The 16,113-nt window shown below is 39.0% G+C and overlaps 1 protein-coding gene across 1 annotated transcript in view; it reads right to left on the bottom strand.

Moving 5' to 3' along the window:
• The window catches only part of LOC136872809 (endothelin-converting enzyme 1), a 260,882-nt gene that overhangs the window by 126,428 nt on the left and 118,341 nt on the right, over window positions 1-16,113 (bottom strand). Inside the window, exon 8 of the mRNA XM_067146647.2 lies at window positions 12,083-12,207. Coding sequence (XP_067002748.2) covers window positions 12,083-12,207 — 125 coding nt within the window. The remainder of the gene's footprint in view (window positions 1-12,082; window positions 12,208-16,113) is intronic.

Below are 16,113 nucleotides of genomic sequence, written 5' to 3'. Positions count from 1 at the left end.
CTTAAAATCGTGCCCATCGGTTCTGGTAGCAACCAGAAACCTAGGTAAGCTGGATCCCATTTTTCACGCTGTGCAAAGTGGAAACTCTCAGGGAAGCTAAAGTTAAAGACTTCAGTGGGGGACCACTTTGGGCAGGTCGATGACGTTTCAAAGCCATGCCTAAAAAACCATACTCCCCAAATGCCACCCAATCTTATTAGGGGTCTCTGTAGCCAAACCAAGCTGCCAAGGCAATACCCACCTGGTCATAGCCGGTACTGTCCAGGGTCCAATGTTGGACGATGTCTAATGCAGGATGACTGAGGCAATGAGCACTAGGACTCCCTTCCTCCAGTCACCCGCAATAGCATGTACCCTATTGCGTGTACAGAGCACTATAGAAAAAAATAAAAAACACTCAATAATATTTCCTTCTGGCATTCGGCTGTGCAGGGACCGGTGTTGTCAGGCAAATACTACTGCAAGGGTACATGATGCTCCCACTCACAAGATCTCTGGGTGGTCACAAATGCGGGCTTTGGGGTGTAATCGCACATGTAAGAGGACCATCTCTGAGCAACACACACATCAAAAATTTTGAGTAGGTCTACAACTAACCCTCAAAAAAAAAACAATAAAAAATAAACAGGGGACCATGGCCATATGACCCTTTTAGTCACCTTCTATTCAGCCCCTCCCATCCACAAGAGATCCAACAAACTGTATCAAACCACAATCCATGTCCGCGCCTAGGTCACCCATTTTAGTCACCTCTTACGACAGGCAGGGGATACCGCGGATGTATTCTACATGTGCGTCCTCCACCTGCAGAGGGTACTTTTAAATGAAGTCCACAAAAGTAACGTGAAGATGTACGAGCATAGCCTTGAATTTTTGGCATGTATACTTTTTAAGGGTGATATAGATGTTGATTCCCATAGGGAATCTGAAATATTTGTTCCGAATGAGTACAATCAAAGGTTAAACCTTTACAATACTAAAAAGTTATGTTTAATTAGAGTGACATTAACAAGTGTTGGGAGAGGTTTCGTTCTTTCTTTTGGACATCATCAGCCGAAAATTCTTATAAGATGAGTAAAACAGAGAAAGTCACTAATATAAATTAAAATATGGTTCAGGTTACTGAATATGTCCAGTTAAAATACATGATATAATTCAAACAATGTTCGTAAAATGTTGCAGTCCAATTGCTTTTTTGTTCTGTTGAACTGAAGATATGAGTTTATGTTTTAAACAATTCTTCAAAAAAGCGATGTCCTTGCCTATTTTTGGTAACTTAATCTTGTAGTTCAAAGAGATGTTAGCTTTATTTGCCTAGTTGGCATAGTTATAGCATAAAATGATAATGTCCACAAAGAAGAACAAAACATGTCCCAACACTTGTTAATGTCACCCTAATTAAACATAATTTTTTAGTATTGTAAAGGTCGAACCTTTGATTGCACACTTAAAAAGTATATTATCGACAATACAGGCTTTACAATGAAATTCATTTTATGCAATGAGCAAAGAGACTAGACATCTGTTTGAGAGACCAAGGGCCCAACTTGTTGGGCAGTATATCTGAGGAACACATTAAGAATAATACTTTTTATCAGGTAGTGCATTCTAAAGTCAGAATATTTAAGGCGTGAATTAGTCTTTCCCATAACTGCATATGGTTGTGAAAGCTGGACCATCAGGAAGCAAGATAGGAAGCGTAATAATGCATTTGAGCTCTCGTGTTGGGGAAAGATACTGTGTATCCCTTGGACAACCAAGAAGACAAACGTATGGGCCATTCAAAAGATCAAACCAGATCTATCTCTTGGGCATTCATTACAAGATTACAGCTGTCATATTTTGGACACATGAGATGCTCTGATTCATTGTAAAAGATTATTATGGTTGAGAAGGTGGAGGGGTCTTAGAGATGGGGGCAGCCGGTATTGAGATGCATAGACTCTAGTTCATCCATGCAGTTGCCAGAAATCGACAGTGACTTTAGGGTACCTGATAATCAATCAATCAATCAATCAATCAATCAATCAATCAATCAATCAATCAATCAATCAATCAATCAATCAATCAATCAATCAATCAATCAATCAATCAATCAAACCTGATCTGCATTTAGGGCAGTCGCCCAGGTGGGAGATTCCCTATCTGTTGCTTTCCTAGCCTTTTCCTAAATGATTTCAAAGAAATTGGAAATTTATTGAACGTCTCCCTTGGTAAGTTATTCCAATCCCTAACTCCCCTTCCTATAAATGAATATTTGCCCCAGTTTGTCCTCTTGAATTCCAACTTTATCTTCATATTGTGATCTTTCCTACTTTTATAAACGCCATTCAAACTTATTCGTCTACTCATGTCATTCCACGCCATCTCTCCACTGACAGCTCGGAACATACCACTTCTTGCAGGTTACAAACTTCATTTTCTTTGTCTGTATTGAAGATCTACTTGTGATACAAATTCTTGTAATTAATGTTTTTATTGTATTGAATAGGTGGTAATTAACAAAATTATAAGAATTTGTATCACATACCACTTAGAGCAGCTCTTCTTCTTTCTCTCAATTCTTCCCAACCCAAACATTGCAACATTTTTGTAACGCTACTCTTTTGTCGGAAATCACCCAGAACAAATCGAGCTGCTTTTCTTTGGATTTTTTCCAGTTCTTGAATCAGGTGATCCTGGTGAGGGTCCCATACACTCGAACCATACTCTGGTTGGGGTCTTACCAGAGACTTATATGCCTTCTCCTTTACATCCTTACTACAAACCCTAAACACCCTCATAACCATGTGCAGAGATCTTTACCCTTTATTTACAATCCCATTTATGTGATTACCCCAATGAAGATCTTTCCTTATATTAACACCTAGATACTTACAATGATCCCCAAAAGGAACTTTCACCCCATCAACGCAGTAATTAAAACTGAGAGGACTTTTCCTATTTGTGAAACTCACAACCTGACTTTTAACCCCATTTATCAACATACCATTGCCTGCTGTCCATCTCACAACATTTTCGAGGTTACGTTGCAGTTGCTCACAATCCTGTAACTTATTTATCACTCTATAGAGAGAGGGACATGAGAGAAACCTCCTAGTAGGGTGTATTTGCATGTGATATTGTTATACATCCGGGTGTCTCCTGGGCAACGGACTAGGACTTTTCCTAGATGGCTGATTCTCTCACTCCAGAAGTACCAAGATCAATTTCAATGGCTAATAAACCCCACAAATGGTCCTTTTCAGGACCAAAGCTGACAGTTGTATCAGTTAACATAGAAGGCATAACATCAAACAAGGAAACCCTGTTACAACAACTTTGCCAAAAACACAGATGTGACTTTCTCTGTGTTCAAGAAACTCACAGAAGTAGCGACCAAAGATGACCAAGAGTATAAGGAATGCGTTTGGTAGCCGAGAGACCACATGAAAACTATGGTAGTGCTATATTCACAAGGCCAGAGCTGAACATAATATCTACCTCATCTACAGACATCAATGATATAGAAATCTTAACAGTGGAGCTATCAAACTGTATCATAACATCTGTCTATAAATCACTGAGCGTTCCATTCCACTTTACTGATTCAGCTGTAGGGCTAGAGGAGAAGGTCCGTGTCATCATGGGAGATTTCAACAGCCATAGCTGCTTACGGAGATATAGAGAAGACAATGAAGACGGTGAAGCTGTGATTACGTGGTCAGAATCTAGTCAACTGTCCTTAATACACGACAGTAAACTTCCCGCTTCTTTCAACAGTCGTCGATGGAGACATGGATACAACCCAGATCTCATCTTTGTCAGCGATGCTATATCACAGCAGTGTGTGAAGTCTGTCTGCGAACCTATACCCAACACACAACATAGACCCATTATGTGCCAAGTTTTCTCAGCAGTTCATCCACAATCTGTGCCATTCAGAAGGCGGTACAACTTTAAGAAAGCTGACTGGTTGAAGTACACAAAGTGCTTAGATGAAATGGTAGCAGACATCGAACCTGTTCCAGAGGTATACGATGTGTTCATCGATGCCGTGCAAGAATGCTCTCGCACATCAATCCCAAGAGGCTGTAGGTCTCAGTACATACAGGGTCTAGACGCCAGTACAGTAGATAAATTAAAAGAGTACCTACTGCTCTATGAAGAAAATCCCTTCAGTGAGGACACTATTCAGGCTGGTCAACAACTAATCCAGTCCATGGGTGAAATAAAGAGAAAACGTTGGGTTAAGCTGATGGAAGATAAAATATGGCAAGAAACAGCAGAGAAGCTTGGAAGCTACTTAGACGTCTGAACAATGACCCCACGAACAACATTACTTCCAACCAGATAGCTCATCAGCTCCTAATAAATGGCAAAACAGATAAGCGAAAAAGACCACCAAAACTTCAAAGAAATATCGAACAAGAAACATCCAGTCTGTCCAATCCCTTCACTATGAACGAGCTGGAAAACGCCATAAAAATGAGCAAAACTGGCAAGGCAGCCGGTCTAGATGACATGCGTATGGAGCAGATACAGCACTTTGGGAATGCTACCAAACAATGGATCATACAGCTTTTCAATAACTGTCTAGAACGATGTCAAATCCCTAAAATCTGGAGGAAGACTAAGGTGGTTGCAATCCTGAAACCTGGTAAGCAACCTACGTATCCGAAGAATTTCAGACCAATATCACTCCTGTGCCATCTATATAAAATTTTTGAGAGAATACTTCTGAACCATATAACACCAGTGGTCAACCTTTTCTAATCCCAGAGCAGGCTGGATTTAGACCAGGAAGGAACTGTTGTACACAGATCCTTAATCTGACACAGCAAATAGAAGATGGATTTCAACGTGGTGATATTATTGGAGTGGCTTTTGTTGATCTCTCTTCAGCATACGAGACTGTACAACACCAGATAGTTCTAAGGAAGTTTTACCATCTTACTATGGATTTCAGGCTCACAGAGATTATTGCCACGCTGTTGCAAACCGACGCTTCTTTGTTGAATTTCAAGGACAGCGGAGTAGATGGAGAATACAGAAGAACGGTCTCTTACAAGGCAGTGTTCTAGCACCAATGCTATTTAATATATATACCAACGACCAACCTCTTCCACCTCACACAAGGAGCTTTCTGTATGCAGATGACCTGGCCCTGGCAACTCAGAGTAAAAACTATGAGCAAGTGGAACAAAACCTTACTGCTGCTTTGAAGATGCTCTCAGATTATTATGAGGAAAATCACCTCAAGCCAAACCCATCGAAAACTAGTGTGTGCGCCTTTCATTTAAAGAACAAAGAAGCCCTGCGGAAACTGCGTGTGAATAGGAAAGGAATGGAGCTGGAACATAGCAACACTCCAGTTTACCTCGGTGTTACCCTGGATCGTTTGCTGACCTTCACCACACACTGCACCAAACTCAAGGCAAAAGTTTCATCACGAAACTGCCTATTGCGTAAGGTAACTGGTTCTGGATGGGGTGCCCACCCCCAGACAGTAAGGACAACTGCCCTAGCACTCTGCTACTCTGCTGCTGAATATGTTAGTCCCGTGTGGTATAAATCAGCTCACGCAAAGAAAGTCGACATTGCCTTGAATGAAACCTGCAGGCTAATTACAGGCTGTTTAAAACCAACACCCACACAGAAGTTGTAGTCACTTGCAGGTATAGCCCCACCTGATATTAGACGAGAGACAAAAGGTTTGCAGCATCTCAGCCCACCCTCTTAATAAACATCAGCCACCACCAGCTCGACTGAAATCCAGGAAGAGTTTTCTACAGTCTTCTGCTCCACTTGATTCTGACCCAAAAAAGGCCAGGGTTAAGCTATGGAAACAAAGGTACCCAGATCATCCGGAACGTGTTGAAATTGAAGAGAAGTTGCCACCTGGTCACGAAGAGGGATGGTGTACATGGAAGTCATTAAACAGACTGCGGACAGGCATTGCAAGGTCTAAGGACAATCTTGTGAAATGGGGCATCGTGCATGGTGGGGACTCATTATGTGAATGTGGAGAGGAACAGACTTCTACGCACCTCTTGCACTGTCGTCTATGCCCAGATTCATGTACAGAGTTGGAATTGGCATTGGCTGGAAACAATGCCATCAATGTAGCCAAATACTGGTCACAACTTGTGTAAATAATGTATATATAGTGTAGATATTTCCATGTAATACTTCCTTTCTCCTTTTATTTTTTATTTTTTTACAATTAATTTGTTTATATGTCTTTCATTTTGAGTGATTAACATACTTCATATTTTTATTATTTAATTTTTTGAATGGTATTTGAATTGATTTCTTATATATTGGTACCTCTGACACGAATAAGTAGTAGTACTCTATAGAGAATAACATCATCCGCAAAAAGCCTTATCTCCGATTCCACTCCTTTACTCATATCATTTATATATATAAGAAAACATAAAGGTCCGATAATACTGCTTTGAGGAATTCCCCTCTTAATTATTACCGGGTCAGACAAAGCTTCACCTACTCTAACTCTCGGAGATCTATTTTCTAGAAATATAGCAACCCATTCAGTCACTCTTTTGTCCAGTTCAATTGCACTCATTTTTGCCAGTAGTCTCCCATGATCCACCCTATCAAATGCTTTAGACAGGTCAATCGCGATACAGTCCATTTGACCTCCAGAATCCAAGATATCTGCTATATCTTGCTGGAATCCTACAAGTTGAGCTTCAGTGGAATAACCTTTCCTAAAACCAAACTAGCTTCTATCGAATCAGTTATTAATTTCACTAACATGTCTAATATAATCAGAAAGAATGGCTTCCCAAAGCTTACATACAATGCATGTCAAACTTACTGGCATGTAATTTTCAGCTTTATGTCTATCACCCTTTCCTTTATACACAGGGGCTATTATAGCAACTCTCCATCCATCTGGTATAACTCCTCCGACCAAACAATAATCAAATAAGTACTTCAGATACGGTACTATATCCCAACCCATTGTCTTTAGTATATCCCCAGAAATCTGATCAATTCCAGCCGCTTTTCTAGTTTTCAACTTTTGTATCTTATTGTAAATGTCATTGTTATCATATGTAAATTTTATTACTTCTTTGGCCTTAGTCTCTTCCTCTGTCTCGACATTATCCTTGTAACCAACAATCTTTACATACTGCTGACTGAATACTTCTGCCTGTTGAAGATCCTCTCATACACACTCCCCTTGTTCATTAATTATTCCTGGAATGTCCTTCTTGGAACCTGTTTCTGCCTTAAAATACCTATACATACCCTTCCATTTTTCATTAAAATTTGTATGACTGCCAATTATGATTGCCATTATGTTATCCTTAGTTGCCTTCTTTGCTAGATTCAATTTTCTAGTAAGTTCCTTCAATTTCTCCTTACTTCCACAGCCATTTCTAACTCTATTTCTTTCCAGTCTGCACCTCCTTCTTAGTCTCTTTATTTCTCTATTATAATAAGGTGGGTCTTAACCATTCCTTACCACCCTTAAAGGTACAAACCTGTTTTCGCATTCCTCAACAATTTCTTTAAACCCATCCCAGAGTCTGTTTACATTTTTATTTACTGTTATCCACCGATCATAGTTACTTTTTAGAAACTGCCTCATGCCTGCTTTATCAGCCATATGGTACTGCCTAACAGTCCTACTTTTAAGACCCCCCTTTCTATCACATTTATTTTTAACTACCACAAAAACAGCTTCATGATCACTAATACCATCTATTACTTCAGTTTCCCTATAGAGCTCATCTGGTTTTATCAGCACCACATCCAGGATATTTTTCCCTCTGGTTGGTTCCATCACTTTCTGAAGCAGCTGTCCTTCCCATATTAACTTATTTGCCATTTGTTGGTCATGCTTCCTGTCGTTCGCATTTCCTTCCCAACTGACATCTGGCAAATTCAGACCTCCCGCTACAATCACATTTCTTTCCATGTCGTTTCCCACATAGCTGACTATCCTATCAAATAATTCCGAATCTGCATCAGTGCTACCCTTTCCTGATCTGTACACTCCAAATATATTAAGTTGCCTATTATCTTTAGAAATGAGCCTTACACCTAGAATTTCATGTGTCTCATCTTTAACTTTTTCGTAGCTTACAAATTATTCTTTCACCAGAATGAACACTCTCCCTCCCACCATTCCTATCCTATCTCTACGATAAACACTCCAATGCCGTGAGAAAATTTCTGCATCCATTATATCATTTCTCAGCCATGATTCAACTCCTATTACAATATCTGGTAAATATATATATATTAAATTACTTAATTCTATTCCTTTCTTTACAATACTTCTACAGTTCAACACTAACAATTTTATATCATCCCTACTTGATTTCCAGTTCCCTGTTCCCTTATCACTGCTCCCTAGGCCATCCTGTTTCCCTGAATGTACCTCCCTATTACCCTTACAAACAAATTTCCTAACTTATACGTACCACTGCGGTTTAAACGAAGGCCATCCGAGCGCAGATCCCTATCTCCTACCCACCCATTAGGATCTAGAAATTTCGCTCCCAGTTTCCCACATACCCACTCCATAGTCTCATTTAAATCCCCAATCACCCTCCAGTCAGTACCTCTCCTACACAGTATTCCACTAATAACAATCTCCGCTTTCTTAAACTTCACCCTTGCTGCATTTACCAGATCCCACACATCTCCAACTATGTTGGTACTTTTATCAGCTTGCCTTACGTTGTTGGTACCAACGTGAAACACTACCACCTTCTCCTTCCCCTCCTCCCTCTTTTCTACTTTCCTCAACATCTGCCTCAACCTAATTCCTGGATAACATTCTACCCTGGTTCCCTTTCCTCCACACACTTTCCCCATGTGGCTAACGATGGAATCCCCCATGACCAGAGCTTCAACCCTACCCACCTCATTTGATCCCCTCCCCTCCTGGTCAGCCCTATCTTTCCTGATAGCTGCAGAAGCTACTTCCTCTTCCCTTTTCTCCTTCCCATGACCCTGTTCCACCTGTCTTTTCCTATCCTCTACTCTACATTTTCCTTTCCTACCTTTTCCCTTCCTCCTACTTCCACACATCTCACCAACAGTTCCCTGTCCCTCATCTTCCCTCTGTTGTTCTACCTGGAGTGACTCGCACCGATTTCACACAGACACCTGTCCTGAATTCTGATCCTGAATAGGGCCCTTAGCCTGCAATCTCCTTTCCCTCAGTACATTAGACCACCTGTCTTCTACAACTCCCCCTTTTCCTTCCCCTCCTTCTTGTACACCTACTGTAACCTGTACATTGTTTGAGGGAGTCCTATCTTCCTTCCTGTCTTCTGTGAGAATCCTAATTATCTCCCTCAAACTCTCCAACTCCTCCCTCATACCCCTCAATGCCTCGCCACACCCACAGTTCATACACTCACGCTCCTTAGCTATTCTTTACGGAAAAAATAAAAATAAAATAACTTATTTGCAAAAAATAATGAACGGAGGTATATATTGTCTGGGATAGTACTCAAAGATCACACAACAATAAGGTAATTAATATACGACTACACTACAATACTATTTAGTCGTGCTCTATTTTTTATCCTACAATTCCTAACAGGATAAAAACTGCTGTTAATTACTGAATATCAAAAGTAATATACAAGAACTACACATTTCCAAACTGCAATTAAACCTATCCTAATTACAACAACCGAATTTTAGTATGAGTTTCTACGTATACCTCTACTACACCAGTACTACACAAATATTTTACAATAATAAAATAAGCACACTAAATTCTAATAGGATATTACTCGTATACTACTGTACAGTACACTACAGTAATTTTTAAACTACTTTCAGACATATCCTAATTATGATACCGGTACCGTATGTCACTACTAAGCACAACAGAATGAAATTTGCAAGAACTACTGTACTCAAAGATTACCAACGAAGCTAAATGCTTAGACAAATTATTATTAGTATTACGGTCTAATAGATACACACGAAAGATAACACACGAATATAGCAGGCAAGATACGGCACTATCTAAATGTACTGTATCTATACTACAATGTATCTACACTACACTGAGTTTGGTTAAATGCTTAAGTATCAAAAGGATTGCCATACATGGAGAAAAACACAAATATAACTGGCATCATCATCATCATCATCATCATCATCATCATCATCAGTGTGCATGTTTTGTTTAATGCTTAAACCTCAAACATACACCATGCCAAAACCTCAAATGTGGATTACAACTGATTTTCACCACTGTCGGAATGTAAAAAAAAAAATCCACATAAATTCTGACGGGAATCCGTCCGTTCACTGGAATAACCTTTCCCAAAACTGAACTGCCTTCTGTCAAACCAGTGGACTTAGTGGTACTGTATTTAGTTAATTCATGCAGTACTACAGATATTGGGCATAGTATATCGCTAGCGGTCACGTAGACAACACGTCTGTGTTAGCGGGATTCTTTTTGTCCGCTCTCACAATGGATGCTAGAGAAAGTCCTTTGCAAAATATCAGTGTTATTGATGGAAACTTTGATGACACAGTACTTGAGTGGATGGAGGGTGAGGATAGTGAAGTTGACTCTGGAGATAAACAAGATTATGTCCTTGAGAGTGTCCATAAGAATGTCTTGAGTGTTCATGAAAGTAGTATTTTTAACATTTCTATTTTTTGCTTTTGCCGTCCCTGCGGTATAGGGGTAGCGTGCCTACCCCTTACCTGGAGACCTGGGGTTTGATTTCCGGCCAGGTCAGGGAATTTTACCTGCATCTGAGAGCTGGTTCGAGGTCCACTCAGCCTACGTGATTACAATTGAGGAGCTATCTGGCGGTGAGTTGGCGACCCTGGTCTAAAAACCAAGAATAACGGTTGAGAGGATCCGTCGTGCTGACCACACAACACCTCGTAATCTGCAGGCCTTCAGGCTGAGCAGCGGTCGCTTGGTAGGCCATGGCTCTTCGAGGCTGTCGCGCCATGGGGGTTTTATTTTTTGCTTTAGGTCCTTAAACCCGGATGTTTCCCTGTCGTTGTCGACTACAAAAGTACGCTTCTTTGTTGCCGGCCCAACCACTTCCGTAATGCTGGACCAGCATCAAAATATGGTCTCACCAGCTTCACCGTGTATGGTGTAAATTCGTTCAACATGTGGAACTCGGTTATTCAAGTACGAATTCTGAAGAGGAGGCTGTACTACTTCTGCTCATGCGACAATACAGAGAAAGTAGAAAAACGTGGAGAATGTAGTTACATCCAATTGTAGAATTCCAGCTACAGTTTGGGCAGATTCATTCTTTCTATCACAAATTTTGGAATCATCTGGATAAATTTTTTTAGTTCTTCAGAATGTCTAAAAATTCTTTCAGTGAGCTACAACAGAAGATTGGACCAATTATTTCAAGGACAGACACTGTGATGAGGAATACCATATCAATATCATGATAACTGCAAGCGGGAACTTGTCGTCACAGTGTCGCCCGTGTGAAAAGGAAGGCAGTAGTCAGTGGACGGGATCAGCTTGAGCTGGCGACAGTGGTTCACGCGTGGTCGAGAAAACGTTCATCTGAAATGGGGAAGTGTTCTTCCCATTGCATTACATGCTAACGGCAAAGCGATGACAACTGACCACATATGAACCACAATGATGACAGAAAAACGGTCGTGTGTAAGGACCCTTAAACATAGCCTAGTTCAGTTTTCATTTCATTGAACAGTTAGATACATATTATTGGACAAATTTCATTCATAAATGAACATTACTGATGATTGAATTTTGATATATACTTCGATATGTATACTCGTATATTTCCAACCAGTAGTTGCTATGGCATTGAGCATTTTTTATTTTACAAATAAAACATTCCATATATTGCATCTCTGCTTTTTAAATTAAGCAAAGAAGTGTAAAAGAATATCGTTATAATTATTTAACATCTATTATTTTATTCTTGTGCCAGCAGCAATACTAAATACAATAGCAGCATCTGAGAGCTCCTGCCTGTGTTGACGGCTCACAATATGCATGTCTGTGGTTTAGGGTTAATGTTAATGGAAAGAAGAAGAAGAATATTAATGGAAATCTTGTATCACAGGTACATACACAAAGTTTCCTTCCTGGAAATTGTCAAACAGTTGGTTGAAATACTCAGCAGAATACAGCTGTACACTTGTGTTATCTGGTACAGATTTGCCCAACAGCTTCTCCAGTAGAACTGTCCAGTTAATCTGCAGCAATATCAGTGTTCATCAGTTCATCATGAAACATAAAAAAAAGCATCACTTTAGACCTAGAGACTATCATTGGTGCAATTATAAGTATTTAAAAGTCAGGTTGTGAGTTTCACAGATAGGAAAAATCCTCTCAGTTTTAATTACTATGTTGATGGGGTGAAAGTTCCTTTACTTCAAATCACTTTATTTGCAAATTTTATTTATTTCATTTCAATATAGGCACCTGAGCCAAGGCTCTTCTTGGTGCAATACAAATAAATGACAATGGCAGCTATATTCACAATCTGATTACAAAATAAAATACAGTAAGTATATAATTTAACATGGTGTAAGAGATAAGATAGGACAAAGCTTCCTAACCATAATTACCATACTACTTCAGGTATTTCAAATGATGTGTCAACCTTGGTGGCAAATGGTACACTAAAATACATTATTATCAAGCACTAAATTTTAAATTAACAAGAGAAGAAGACATTTTTCTAGAATACAGTATTGTACAATTTACATGAACAATTTTTCTATTGAACACACAGCTCATCTTTAATAAATTTGTATTGTTTACAAAATTCTACTCATAATATCTCCTGTAGTTACCAACAGTCAACTCATATACAGTACGGTATGTGGAATTACTTCAAGTAATATTATACAACTGTTATAAGATTAAAATTTATGTTGCATTTATTTATTTACCTTTTTTTTTACCCATTTTGGAACCTAACTAGCATAACGACCTGCTGTGTCTTAACCAGAGCCCCTTTTGGAGATCTCATTTAAGAAAAGGCTAGGAAAACAACAGATACGGAATCTGCCACCTAGGCAATTGACCTAAATGAAAATCAGTATTGATTGATTGATTGATTGATTGATTGATTGATTGATTGATTGATTGATTGATTGATTGATTGGACTGACTGATTGATTGATTGATTGATTGATTGATTGATTGATTGATTGATTGATTGATTGATTGATTGATTGATTGATTGATTGATTGATTGATTGATTGATTGATTGATTGATTGATTGATAACTGTGCAGATCATTGTAGGTTAGTAAGTATATTTCTAATAACCTTTCTATTATAAACCAAGATTTTAGGAAGGGAACAGAAGGAAATCAGCTGATCAAACTGATTGTTGTCATCATCTGTTACCTGTTCTCAAGTATACAGTTTCTCCTGCTTACAATCCACTAGCTGAATGCTGTTCATTCTTGTACTTCTGATGACTGAACAAGCCAATTCTAGTGTGAAGCATGCATCTAAACAGATTGCACTCGGTCGATGCTGGAGGATGAGGCTGCATCTGATCAAGTATGTGTATCTGCCATGTTGCTTCTACATCCCTTGAATGCTCAGTTCAACAACAATGGAGGTGGTTTGGCACCAAAGCAAGCGATCCTTGGTAAGTATGTCTCATTTTTGAGGGTTGATGTTCGTGACCTTCATGGTCTGTTGAAACTGAGCTTTATAACTTTAAAACGAGACCTGGTGTCACTCATGCTCAGTCCACTGAAGCCAATGATGGTCAATGATAGAGGCTTCAACATTGTTTATGCACGCTTTCTCAAGAACCGCAAGATTGGCGACGTGGCTCTCCCATTTGATACTTCAGATACTGGTAAAGAAAGTTTCTGCTGATGAAAATGCTCTTGATGTCATGGCATTACAGGGTCCAGGTTTCACATCCATACAGTAATATTGTGATAGTGACTACTTTATACACCATGAGACAGTTGGATAGCCGACCAAATAGCAAATGAGCAGCATAGGGTCTGTTTTACACAACCTCTTCTGAGGTGCATCATTCAAACAAGATACTTCCAATGTTACTACTACTTAACCCTGAAAATAAATTTGGGTAGCAGGCCAGGTTTTCCTTACTCCACCAATAAAAGATTTACTATAAGATTCATTACTAGAATTTACTCCCGAAACAAAATAGAGCAAAACAAACGCGAGTGATGAGTAATTTGGGAGTAGGTATGTCAGCAAGCGCTAATACAGTCTTGATCATATGAAGTACAGTGATTGTAGACTCTCGTGATGGTAAGTATAAATATATAAGACAGCATAAAAGTTATTGTCCTGTAGAAAAGTTTAGAAATTGCAAGATTAAGAATAAGTATTTTTTCTATGTGATTTTTTTGGTTATGTTTGTTTTTACGTTACAAGTTAAAACGTTTCAGGATGAATTCCTTCATACAGACTTTTACTGTGGTGTTTTTTTTTCTTAGAGTTTTGTATAAACTCTATGTTTCTTTTTCAAGACTGAAGAAGGCCCAACAGGGCTGAAACATGGACCTTTAATGTGATTTTACTTAACATTTATTGTATTGACCAAGGTAGACTAATTACACATTCTTCTTCACCATGTTTCATCTCATTCGGTATTAGCTTGTTTCTCAAGTATTTTACATCATCAGACAAAGGAAATGGCTTTGAGGTTACACTAAGAACATTGAAATTGGATGAGCGGTTCAGAAGTTATGAGCCGCCAAATTTGGAACCTGAAAACCCCACCTGGTCTTTAAGATCAATCGACAAAATCTATAAATTTTGGAAATCTATACTAATATTATAAAGAGGAAAAACTTGTTTGTTTGTAACGAATAGGCTCAAAAACTACTGAACCGATTTTAAAAATTACTTCACCTATAGAAAGCTACATTGCCAATGAGTAACATGGTCTGTATTTTATTTTCAAAACAATTCATGGTGGGGGGCACGGGGGGGAGATATAAAAATAATAGGCTAATACAGGCAAAATATCGAATTTGTCGTATAAGGACGAGACAAAGCTCAATTTAATCCTCTTGACGCAAAGAACAAAACTTGGTAAGCCCTACGAGCCCGAAAACCAAGTTTTAAGGCCATAAAACCAACCGTTACGGAGATATTGGCACCACACTACCCCTGCTCTAGGAATTGGATAAAGTAATGAACCGCCGTAACCATGGCAACATCAGCTCCAGAATTCTCCAGCAGTAAAATTATCTACAATAAATCACAAAAACCTAACATGTTACAGACATGAAAATTGATATTCAGAATCCCCTTTAAAAATAAAAGATCACAAATATTCGTTTTCAGATAATCCACTTAAGGGGGGGAGGGGGCTGTGTGAAAAGAAGTGAGGAAGGAGTTGAATTATTTATATGAGGATACATATATCTCAAAAAATGAAGATGTTACAGACTTTAAAATTGGTACTTGGAATCACCTTTAAAATGAAAAATCTGCTTAAGCGGGTGAAAAGAATAAGAAAGCAGGTGAATTTTTAAAATGAGTATCTCCTTCTTCTATCGCTTTACCCACACCTGTGGGGTTGCGGGTGCGAACGGTGTCGCAAATGTGGATTTGACCCTGTTTTACGGCTGGATGCCCTTCCTGACTGTAACCGTGTGTGTGTGTGTGTGTGTGTGTGTGTGTGTGGGTGTGTGTGTGTGTGGGTGTGTGGGTGTGTGGGTGTGTGTAGAGATGTAATCTATAATTCTATACTAATATTATATAGAGGAAAAATTTTTATATTTGTTTGTAATGGATAGACTCAAAAACTTCTGAACCAATTTTAAAAATTACTTCACCTATAGAATGCTACTTTGCCAGTGAGTAATATGGGCTGTATTTTATTTTCAAAACAATTTGAGCGGGGAGGCGAGGGGGGGAGATATAAAAATATTAAAATAATAGGATAAACTAGGCAAAATCAAATTTGTCGTACAAGGACGAGACAAAGCTCATTTTAAGCCCCTTGACGCAAAGAACAAAACTCGGTAAACCCTTCGGGCCTGAAAACCATGTTATAAGGCCCTAAAACCAACCGTCATGGAGATATTGGAACAACACTACCCCTGCTGTAGGAATCGGATAAAGAAACGAACGGCCGTAATCAT

The sequence above is a fragment of the Anabrus simplex genome, chromosome 4 (assembly GCF_040414725.1).
Source record: "Anabrus simplex isolate iqAnaSimp1 chromosome 4, ASM4041472v1, whole genome shotgun sequence".
NCBI lineage: Eukaryota > Metazoa > Arthropoda > Insecta > Orthoptera > Tettigoniidae > Anabrus > Anabrus simplex.
Note: the sequence above shows the minus strand (reverse complement) of the source record. Positions and strands in the feature narration are given on the sequence as shown.